Source organism: Carcharhinus amblyrhynchos, unplaced genomic scaffold, assembly GCF_965287045.1.
Source record: "Carcharhinus amblyrhynchos unplaced genomic scaffold, sCarAmb.v2.hapA scaffold_999, whole genome shotgun sequence".
NCBI classification, from domain to species: Eukaryota; Metazoa; Chordata; class Chondrichthyes; order Carcharhiniformes; family Carcharhinidae; genus Carcharhinus; species Carcharhinus amblyrhynchos.
In genome coordinates, this window is record NW_027650739.1 from 34,991 (window position 1) to 46,855 (window position 11,865).

The 11,865-nt window shown below is 53.2% G+C and overlaps 1 protein-coding gene across 1 annotated transcript in view; it reads left to right on the plus strand.

The window, feature by feature from the left end:
* Nucleotides 1–9,392, plus strand: part of LOC145340421 (transcription factor 20-like) — a 36,420-nt gene extending 27,028 nt beyond the window's left edge. Inside the window, exons 3-5 of the mRNA XM_080184890.1 lie at nt 486–579; nt 5,457–5,506; nt 9,301–9,392. Of these exons, the coding sequence (XP_080041016.1) occupies nt 486–579; nt 5,457–5,506; nt 9,301–9,348 (192 nt within the window). The 3' untranslated portion in view covers nt 9,349–9,392. The remainder of the gene's footprint in view (nt 1–485; nt 580–5,456; nt 5,507–9,300) is intronic.
* Nucleotides 9,393–11,865: the final 2,473 nt, after the last annotated feature.

The following is an 11,865-nucleotide window of genomic DNA, read 5'->3' on the forward strand; positions in this document are numbered from 1 at the left end:
CAGAGACTGTGCCACCCAGTCACCTTGGCAATGCAGCGGGTACCGGGTTGCCAACCCTCCAGGACTGTCCTGGAATCTCAAGGAATCGGAGGTGAATGGACACAACCGGAGGAAATGCATCGGGATATTAAACAGATCATTGCCTTTGTGTCGTCGTCTTTCAATATTTCTCTTTACCGTATATATAAATACTGAACAGTGAGTCTTCCTGCTTTCCGATTGGTGTAGGAAGGTGTCTCTGGGGTGGGTGTGTTGGCGGGTTACTGGGTGGGGGGGGCGGGAGGTCTAAATCGTGGGGCAGAACCTTCATTTGATCGCAGCTGGCGACCCTGGCTGGGCCCAGACACAGGGAGGGGTGCCGCCTGGGGTGGCGCTGAGCTGTGTGGGGGGGCCGCTGTGATGCTCTTACTGGCCGCTGTGTGACTGGTTTGGGCCTGTGCCGTGCGAACCCGTGCAATCTCACCGTGTCCTCTCATTCCTCGCAGAAATGCTCACACTGCCAGGAGCCTGGAGCTACCCTGGGCTGTTACTGCAAGGGATGCCCACTCAACTATCACTACATATGTGCCATTGAAGCAGGTGAGTGTGGGCGTGGGCTCTGGGGGCAGGCCCGGGGGGGTTGGGGAGGAAGTGGGGGGTGGGTGCTGCACTTGCCTACGGACGGTGGCGTATTGTCCATGGTAACCCTGAGGAGTCGGGGGTGTGGGACAGCGCAGGTTCAAATCCTGTCTACCGATGACCATGGAACCATTGTCGGAAAAACCTCATTCTGTTCACTCATGCACTTTGGGGAAGGAAATCTGCCATCCTTACCCCGTCTGGCCTACATGAACTACAGCAATGTGGTTGAATCTCAAGCCAATTGCTCAGAAGGGCAGTTTGCGGTGGATAACAATTTCTGGCTCAGCAACACTCATAATATGGAATCAAACAGAAGAGATGAGGAGAAACTGAGAGGGCAATGAATCCCTGCAGTGCAGAGGGAGGCCATTCTGCCCATCGAGCCTGCACTGACACCAATCCCAGCCAGGCCCTATCCCCGTAACCCTACCCTGCTAATCCCCCAGAAATTAAGGGGCAATTTCGCACGGCCAATCCACCTAAGCCGCACATCTTTCGGACTGTGGGAGGAAACCAGAGCACCCGGAGGAAACCCACGCAGAGACGGGGAGGACATGCAAACTCCACACAGGCAGCGACCCCAGCCGGGAATCGAACCCTGGCACTGTGAGTCAGCAGTGCTAACCACTGTGCCATCCATAGTCTTTGAAACTCTGTGCCCGGGGGCGGGGGTCACTCGTTGAGTATGTCCAGGGCAGTGATGGATAGAACATCTAATGTGAGACAGAGGGCTAGTGCAGCGGAATGGTGTTGACGCAGAGATGGTCACCTTCCCTTCGGTGACACAGCAGGCTGGAAGGGCTGAATGGCCTGTTGATTTTGATAAGTACGTGTTATGGAAGAATGGGCCCAATGCTGGTCTTTATCTCAAGGCTGTAGAGACAAACTCACCCAGATTGTGCCTCTCCGATACACCAGGGTGCCAGTGTTGCCTGCCTCCTCCAGCTTTCCAATTGCGTTTAATTAACAAACGAATGCGCCTTGTTACCTTCAGGTACTGTGTAATTAACAACCATTAAAATACACATAAAACCATAGAATCTCTACAGTGCAGAAAGAGGCCATTCAGCCCATCGAGCCTGGACTGACAATCCCACCCAGGCCCAATCCCTGGAACCCTACATCTTTATTCCACTAATCCCCCTGACACTAAGGGGCAATTTAGCATGGCTAATGCACCAAACCGACACGTCTTTTGGACTGTGGGAGGAAACCCACGCAGACACGGGGAGAACGCGCAAACTCCGCACAGACGGTGACCCAAGATGGGAATCGAACCTCGGTCCCTGGCGCTGTGAGGCCACAGTGCTAACCACTGTGCCACCGTGCTACCCGTAGAACCTATTCGATTTGAACGTGGCTCACTCCTGTTCCTATTTCTTCTGTCCTTATGTGAAATGAGTAAACACGTGGGGGGGATTCTCCGATCTCCCAGCCGAGTGTTTATTGGCAGCAGGAGGGTGGTGCGCTGTTCATGACAGGATTCTCTGGTTACGCCGCTAACAGTGGGGCCTCCCATTGTATCACCCAACGCCACTGTGAAACTAACGGGAAGGACTGTGCTGCTACCAGGAGAATCCCACCGATGTGAATGGCCAGAGAACTCCCCCCAATAGAATGATCGGGGAGATTTTAACCATCTCATCCTAACTGGAGCGAGATTTTGCAATGTGAATAATTGTCCGTTCTTATCCAATATGTGAAAAGAAGATGGAGTATAATCTCATCGAGTAATGAGTAATCAATAAAGCAGATAAGTGAGTTTGGGGAGCATCAGGGGAATAGTGATCCAGTTTAAAAAAGAGAGAGATTTTGAAGTAAAGTCTGAGGACATCGTTAAGACAAAGTAACACTGGGGGGGTGGCGGCGAACAAAGGCTGAATTGAAAAGTGAAGAGAGATGGGGGGAAAATAAAATGGGAAAATGTTACTGACAAAGCAGTGGAGTAGCAATGGGACACAGTTCAACCCTAGATATCCAGGAAGAATGTACACACTGAGAAGGAGAAACAGAACAAGGCAGGAATGATCCATTTATATTCCCCAATATCATTCGTACCCCCAAAACATCAACTATTTTTCTACACTCGATGAGCAAAGAAGATTGAAGAGAACAATTAGGAAGGCAAAATGAAATGACAAAATTAGGTTGAGGAATAAAATAATAAAGTGTTAAGCTTTCTGAATGGACAGAGATTATAAAAAGGAACTTCAAAGTGAGGGATAATCACAAAAAATTCATAGTATCTTTTTAAAAGTATTTATTATTGTCACAAGTAGGCTTACATTAACACAGCAATGAAGTTACTGTGGAAATTCCCTAGTCGCCACACTTTGGCACCTGTTTGGGTACACTGGGGGAGAATGTAGCACGGCCAATGTACCCTAACCAGCACGTCCTCCAGACTGTGGGAAGAAACCGCAGCACCTGGAGGAAACCCACGCAGACACGAGGAGAATGTGCAAACTCCGCACAGACAGTGACCCAAGCTGGGAATGGAATCTGTATCCCTGGCGCTATGAAGAGGCAGTGCTAACCACTCTGCCACCGTGCGACCCCATAATAGAAAAATGCAACAAGTGTTGAATAATTACAGGAAAACTAACGTGGTGGAAATGAAGCAGGAATCGACAAGATACTTAAGATAACAAAAAGGGGGAGATAATTGACAAACGAATCAAGCTTGGAGTATAAAATACTGAAGGCAGTCGTACAAGGGGCGGCACAGTGGTTAGCACTGCTGCCTCACAGCGCCAGGGACCCAGGTTCGATTCCCGGCTTGGCTCACAGTCTGCACATTCTCCCCGTGTCTGCGTGGGTTTCCTCCAGATGCTCCAGTTTTCCCCCACAGTCTGAAAGACGTGCTGGTTAGGGTGCATTGGCCGTGCTAAATTCTCCCTCAGTGTTACCCAAACAGGTGCCGGAGCGTGGCGACTAGGGGATTTTCACAATAACTTCATCGCAGTGTTAACGTAAGCCTAGTTGTGAATGCTATTCCATTCTTTGTCAGTATAATAAATATACAAAGCTAAGTACGTATGTTATATATAACATATCAAAGTCATTAGAATGGGAACTGGTGCCGGGATTATGTGGGCAGCTGATGTGATTCCTGTATTTAAAAGGGGGAGATGGAGCAAGGCCAGGCAAATCGAGACCTCTTAGTAACAGTGGTGGAAAATATAATGGAGCCCTGATAGGACATCTTCAGAAACTGCAGATGTACCAAAGAGTCATCGGCACAGATTCCAAAGGGGAAATTCATACTTGGCCAATCTTATTGAATTCCTTGGCAAAGTGTCAGTTAAAGGTTGACAAAGATATTGCAGGAGATTTAATATATTTGGACTTTCAGAATGCCTTCAATAAGATCCCACACGGTAATCTCATGGCTGAGATCAGAAGGTGGGTGCCAGAAGCCTCCAGTCTCACCCACGGGGTTCCCCTGGTGCGGCTGGGGTTCTCCGGAGTGGCTGGGGTTCTCCAGTGCGGCTGGGATTTCCCCGGTGCGGCTGGGATTCCCCCGGTGCGGCTGGGATTCCCCCGGTGCGGCTGGGATTTCCCCGGTGCGGCTGGGATTCCCCCGGTGCGGCTGGGATTCCCCCGGTGCGGCTGGGCTTCCCCCCGGTGCGGCTGGGGCTCCCCCGGTGCGGCTGGGATTCCCCCGGTGCGGCTGGGGCTCCCCCGGTGCGGCTGGGATTCCCCCGGTGCGGCTGGGTTTCCCCGGTGCGGCTGGGATTCCCCCGGTGCGGCTGGGATTCCCCCGGTGCGGCTGGGGTTGCCCCGGTGCAGCTGGGGTTGCCCCGGTGTGGCTGGGATTCCCCCGGTGAGGCTGGGTCTCCCCAGTGCGGCTGGGGTGAATGAAGTGCAGGAAATCTAGGAAGATGTAAATATGCTTTGGAAATTGATTGGCAAATGAACTTCAATATTGAGAAATATGAGGTGATGAATTTTGGTAGGATGAGTTCAATGGCACAGTGGTTAGCACTGCTGCCTCACAGCGCCTGGGTTCAATTCCAGCCTCGGGTCACTGTCTGTGCAGCGTTTACACATTCTCCCTGTGTCTGCATGGGTTTCCTCTGGGTGCTCCGGTTTCCTCCCACAGTCCAAGGTATGCAGATTTGATGGATTGGCCATGCTAAATTGCCCCTTAGTGTCCGAAGATGTGTGGGTTCAGTGGATTGGCCATAAGAAATGTGTGGGGTTACGGGGATAGGGCAGGAGAGGGGTCCTGGGTAAAATGCTGTTAGTAAGGAGTCTCACAGCACCAGGTTAAAGTCCAATGGGTTTATTTGGTAGCAAATGCCACCAGCTTTCGGAGCGCTGCCCCTTCATCAGGTGAGTGGGAGTTCTGCTCACAAACAGCGTATATAAAGACACAAACTCAATTTACAAAATAATGGTTGGAATGCGAGTCTTTACAGGTAATCAAGTCTTAAAGGTACAGACAATGTGAGTGACAATGTGAGACTGTACTATCGGGATTCTGAGTGAGGAGGCCAGATAATCCTTGGGAACTAATTGTCTAAATAGGCTGGGGGAGCAGTGGGATCTGGATGTCCAGAGACAGCCATCACTAAACGTAGCGATACAGTTTGCGCAAATTTGATACTAACTCCATGCCAGCGCTCTACACGCTGTAACATAGGAACAGAAGCAGGGAGAGGCCACTCAGCCCTGCCTTACAATTCAATCTGATCAAGGCAGACCCTCCATCTCTATGAAATATTCTCCCTGTAACTCGCTGCCAGTCTCACCCCCATTCCACACAGCCCAGAGGAACACTGGCATCACTGACTGCTGCAGATGTTGACATTTATCTTCTTCCTTCGCAGATTGCTTTCTGAATGAAGAGAATTTCTCCATGAAATGTCCCAAACACAAGGTGAGACTCCTGGTGCGTGAGTAATATTGTAAACTGCGTCTTCACATTGACAGAGGTGGAGATTACACAGTCGCCTTAGGCACAATCACCCTCATCAAACACTCCCAGAACAGGGACAGCAGGGGGTTAGATACAGAGTAAAGTTCCCTCTACACTGTCCCCATCAAACACTCCCAGGACAGGGACAGCACAGGGTTAGATACAGAGTAAAGTTCCCTCTACACTGTCCCCATCAAACACTCCCAGGACAGGGACAGCACGGGGTTAGATACAGAGTAAAGCTCCCTCTACACTGTCCCCATCAAACACTCCTGGGACAGGGACAGCACAGGGTTAGATACAGAGTAAAGCTCCCTCTACACTGTCCCCCCATCAAACACTCCCAGGACAGGTACAGCATGGGGTTAGATACAGAGTAAAGCTCCCTCTACACTGTCCCAATCAAACACTCCCAGGACAGGTACAGCACAGGGCTAGATACAGAGTAAAGCTCCCTCTACACTGTCCCCATCAAACACTCCCAGGACAGGTACAGCACGGGGTTAGATACAGAGTAAAGCTCGCTCTACACTGTCCCCATCAAACACTCCCAGGACAGGTACAGCACGGGGTTAGATACAGAGTAAAGCTCCCTCTACACTGTCCCCATCAAACACTCCCAGGACAGGTACAGCACGGGGTTAGATACAGAGTAAAGCTCCCTCTACACTGTCCCCATCAAACACTCCCAGGACAGGTACAGCACGGGGTTAGATACAGAGTAAAGCTCCCTCTACACTGTCCCCATCAAACACTCCCAGGACAGGTACAGCACGGGGTTAGATACAGAGTAAAGCTCCCTCTACACTGTCCCCATCAAACACTCCCAGGACAGGTACAGCACGGGGTTAGATACAGAGTAAAGCTCGCTCTACACTGTCCCCATCAAACACTCCCAGGACAGGTACAGCACGGGGTTAGATACAGAGTAAAGCTCCCTCTACACTGTCCCCATCAAACACTCCCAGGACAGGTACAGCACGGGGTTAGATACAGAGTAAAGCTCCCTCTACACTGTCCCTATCAAACACCCTCAGGTTAGGTACAGCACGGGGTTAGATAGACAAGTGAAGGATTTTCTCTGCACCATCCCGTCTCCCAATCCTGTTTGAGTGAGGACCAATCGAACAGAGTAGCTCCCAGTTAGCACCATGTTTCCAGGTGTACATATGCGGTTTGCACCCAGTGTTGTGTTGGGAATAACCTGAACACACTCACAAAGGGACTGTGGTGTTGTATTAAGTTAGTACGAAGTCTCACAACACCAGGTTAAAGTCCAACAGGTTTATTTGGTAGCACACACCACTAGCTTTCGGAGTGTTCCTCCTTGATCAGGTGAGTGGGGAGTTGAAGATGGCAGACTATGATGTCTTCATGTTTGATTGGTGGGGTTTAGTGTTTGTTTAGTTCATTTCTCTGCTCCCGTTGTAGAGTTTTACAAATCTAGATTGAGAAAGGGAGTCCCTTCAGCCCATCGAGTTTCTTCTGACCTTGTTAACCCCTCAATCATGCTCTTGCCCCAAAATTACTGCAGTTATTCTCTCCTTCAAACACTTCTCCAGTTCCTCTTTGAAGATTATTGTTGTCTCTCGCCCTGTTGGTCTATTTTAAATTCTACCCACTCAGAACCTTAAAAAAATACAAGTTTCACCTTCCCACAGTCATCGTTAATCTGGCTGTTAACCCTCGGCTACTCCTGTGACTCACTCTCGCAAAAGCCTCCTTCGATCAAATCTCCACTTCCTCTGCTCGACAACCACAGTTCTTCCACTTCTCCGGAACCTTCTCTTTCCAAAGATTCAGGAACTTCACAGTGCCGGGAATACCAACTCATATTCCCTACAAGTTTATGAGTGTCGGAGTGGGGGGGAACCTGTGGCACAGCGGCCACATCACTGGACATACTATCCTGAGGCCTAGTGGAATAATCTAGAGTTCAAATCCCTAACCGAGCATCTGGGAGAATTTAAATTCACGTGAATTTGGAATTAATCAGTAATGGCGACCATGGAGCTATTACAAAGAACAAAGAAAATTACAGCACAGGAACAGGCCCTTCGGCCCTCCAAGCCTGCACTGACCATGCTGCCCAACTGAACTAAAACCCCCTACCCTTCATATCCCTCCATTCCCATCCTATTTATGTACTTGTCAAGACACCCCTTAAAAGTCACTATCGTGTCCGCTTCCGCTACCTCCCCCGGCAACGAGTTCCAGGCACCCACTACCCTCTATCTAAAAAATCTGTCTCATACATCTCCTTTAAACCTTGCCCCTCGCACCTTGCCCCTGTGCCCCCTAGTAATTGACTGTTCCACCCTGGGAAAAAGCTTCTGACTATCCACTCTGTCCGTGCTCCTCATAATCTTGTAGACTTCTATCAGGTCTCCTCTCAACCTCTGTCCAGTGAGAACAAACCAAGTTTCTCCAACCTCTCCTCATAGTCCATACCAGGCAACATCCTGGTAAACCTCTTCTGTACCCTCTCCAAAGCCTCCACATCCTTCTGGTAGTGTGGTGACCAGAATTGAACTCTATATTCCAAGTGCGGCCGAACTATTGGATTGTCAGTTAAGAGAAAAAACCATCTGGTTCACTAATACCCATTTAGTATTGTAATATTAACATAAGCCTTACTTGTGACTAATAAATTAACTTTTAATCTTAACTTTTGGGGGAGGAAATCTGCCGTCCTTACCCGGTCTGGCCTACCTGAGATTCGACAGCCATAGCTATGTAGTTGACTCTTAACTTCCCCTGCAAAACAGCCTGCGTTCATTTTATTTCATGGGACGAGGGTGTCATTGGATCAACATTATTCCCCATCCTGAATTGAACGCTTGCATTGAGTGTCTCACTCGGCCATTTCAGACGGTAGTTGAGAGTCAACCCCATTGCTGAGGCTCTGGAGTTAGACATAGGCCGGACCGGGTAAGAATGGCAGATTTCCTTCCCTGGAGGCGCATTAGTGAACCAAGTGGGTTTTTAACAGTACTCGATGATAGTTTGATGACTGGTTTTCAATTCCAGATTTACGAATTGAGTTGAAATTCTGTCAGTTTTGAACCCACGTCCCCAGAGCGTAGGCCCTCGGATTATGAGTCAAATTCTGTCACATCGCCCTCGCTGAAGGCTTCACAAAGAAGGCTCACTGCCACTTTCTCAGGGGGCAGTTGGGGGAGGCGATGGCCTAGTGGTATTGACATTAGACTGTTCCATCCAGAAACTCAGCTCATGTCCCGGGGACCCGGGTTCGAATCCCGCAGATAGTGGAATTTGAATTCAATAAAAAATATCTGGAATTAAGAATCTACTGGCGACCCATTGTCGGAAAAACCCATCTGGGTCACTAATGTCCTTTAGGGAAGGAAATCTGCCGTCCTTACCCCGGTCTGGCCTACACGTGACTCCAGAGCCACAGCGATGTGGCTGATTGTCAACTACCCTCCAAGGGCAACTAGGGATGGGCAATAAATGCTGGCGCCAGCCCGCGATGCCCATGAACAAATAAAAAGATAATTAAAGATGGCTAAAAATGCAATTGGCCCTGCCAGCGACATTCTCTAACGAATGAATAACCATTTCCTAGCGATTGTTATCCGTACCTGTATTTCTAAAGCCCGTCATCCCACCGACTTTAACCAGTGCCACTGGGGGGCGGTGGGGGCGGGGGGGGGGGGGGGGGGGGGGTGGGGTAATAAAGATCGGCTGGAAGCAAAGGAGGGATTTGAAATGCCGACGTCTCTCTGTTCCAGCACAGAGCTGCAAAGCCTAACAGCACGGAGCAATCGGAGCGAGGCTGAAACACAGGTTTATCCATTCCTTTGGGACACGACATAAGCAGGTGAGGGGACAGGCTGGAGAGAGGGGACATTGGGGGGGGGAACAGGAGCTGTGTGTACTGGGGGGTGGGGGACTGAGTCTGGGCGATGCAGGGCCCAGTTGGCAGGGTCAGAGTTCAGCCTGGGGTGTCAAATGTGCTGGAGAGTGAATCGGAGACAGAGCGTCTGACAGCTGGAGGAGTGAGGTGGGGGTGGGGGGATGGGGGGATAGAGTGTTGGGGGGTGCTGTAGGGGGGAAGGGTGGGGAGGAGGGGGGAGGATGGGGGTGATGTGTGGGGGGCGTTGGGGGAAGTGTGTGGAGGGAGAGTTGGGGGGGAGTGTGTGTGTGGGGAGGGGGTAGTGTGTGCGGGGAGGGGGAGTGTGTGCGCGGGGAGGGGGTAGTGTGTGCGGGGAGGGGGAGTGTGTGCGCGGGGAGGGGGTAGTGTGTGCGGGGAGGGGGAGTGTGTGCGCGGGGAGGGGTAGTGTGTGTGGGGTCAGGGGAGTGTGTGTGTTGGTGGTGGGGAGTGTGTGTGGGTGGCGGGGAGTGTGTGTGGGTGGTGGGGAGTGTGTGTGGGTAGTGGGGAGTATTGTGTGGGTGGTGGGGAGTGTGGTGTGGGTGGTGGGGAGTGTGTGTGGGTGGTGGGGAGTGTGTGTGGGTGGTGGGGAGTGTGTGTGGGTGGTGGGGAGTGTGTGTGTTGGTGGTGGGGAGTGTGTGTGGGTGGTGGGGAGTGTGTGTGGGTAGTGGGAGTGTGTGTGGGTGGCGGGGAGTGTGTGTGGGTGGTGGGGAGTGTGTGTGGGTAGTGGGGAGTGTGTGTGGGGTCAGGGGAGTGTGTGTGTTGGTGGTGGGGAGTGTGTGTGGGTGGTGGGGAGTGTGTGTGGGTGGCGGGGAGTGTGTGTGGGTGGCGGGGAGTGTGTGTTGGTGGTGGGGAGTGTGTGTGGGGGCAGGGGAGTGTGTGTGGGTGGTGGGGAGTGTGTGTGGGTGGCGGGGAGTGTGTGTGGGTGGCGGGGAGTGTGTGTGGGTGGCGGGGAGTGTGTGTGGGTGGCGGGGAGTGTGTGTGGGTGGCGGGGAGTGTGTGTGGGGGCAGGGGAGTGTGTGTGGGTGGCGGGGAGTGTGTGGGTGGCGGGGAGTGTGTGTGGGTGGTGGGGAGTGTGTGTGGGGAGGGGGAGTGTGTGTGGGTGGCGGGGGAGTGTGTGTGGGTGGTGGGGATGTGTGTGTGGGTGGCGGGGAGTGTGTGTGGGTGGCGGGGAGTGTGTGTGGGTGGTGGGGAGTGTGTGTGGGGAGGGGGAGTGTGTGTGGGTGGCGGGGAGTGTGTGTGGGGGTGTGGGGAGAGTGTGTGTGGGGAGGGGGAGTGTGTGTGGGTGGTGGGGAGTGTGTTGGTGGTGGGGAGTGTGTGTGGGTGGCGGGGAGTGTGTGTGGGTGGTGGGGAGTGTGTGTGGGAGGGGGAGTGTGTGTGGGTGGCGGGGAGTGTGTGTGGGTGGTGGGGAGTGTGTGTGGGTGGCGGGGAGTGTGTGTGGGTGGCGGGGAGTGTGGTGGGTGGTGGGGAGTGGTGGTGGGGAGGGGTGTGGGTGGTGGTGTGTGGGGAGGGGGAGTGTGTGTGGGTGGTGGGGAGTGTGTGTGGGTGGCGGGGAGTGTGTGTGGGTGGTGGGGGAGTGTGTGTGGGTGGCGGGGAGTTGTGTGTGGGGTGGCGGGGAGTGTGTGTGGGTGGTGGGGAGTGTGTGTGGGTGGCGGGGAGTGTGTGGTGGGTGGTGGGGAGTGTGTGTGGGTGGTGGGGAGTGTGTGTGGGTGTGGGGAGTGTGTGTGGGTGCGGGGAGTGTGTGGGGTGGCGGGTGGGGAGTGTGTGTGGGTGGCGGGGAGTGTGTGGGTGGTGGGGAGGTGTGTGGGTGGTGGGGAGTGTGGTGGGTGGGGGAGGGGAGTGTGTGTGGGTGGCGGGGAGTGTGTGTGGGTGCGAGGGAGTGTGTGTGGGTGGGTGGGTGGTGGGGAGTGTGTGTGGGGAGGGGGAGTGTGGGAGTGTGTGTGGGTGGAGGGGAGTGTGTGTGGGTGGTGGGGAGTGTGTGTGGGTGGGGGGGATGTGGGTGGGTGGGGGGTGGGGGGAGGTGTGTGTGGGTGGCGGGGGTGTGTGTGGGTGGCGGGGAGTGTGTGTGGGTGGGTGGGAGTGTGTGTGGGTGGTGGGGGTGTGTGTGTGTGTGTGGTGGGGTGTGGTGTGGGGAGTGTGTGTGGGTGGTGGGGAGTGTGTGTGGGTGGTGGGGAGTGTGTGGGGTGGCGGGGGGAGTGTGTGTGGGTGGCGGGGAGTGTGTGTGGGTGACTATGTGTCCCCCTCAATCTGACACTTTCTGTCTTGTCTCCCGTAGGTGCTCTGTTTGATGGAGACGGTGAATCAGACATGATTATACACGGTGACCCCACGGGCGTAGCCGCCAGCCCCGGCACGCTCACTGTTAACCGCAACCACACAGAATCACCGGCAACATGCTCGGAGCAAAAGTACCCCTGAACCCCCC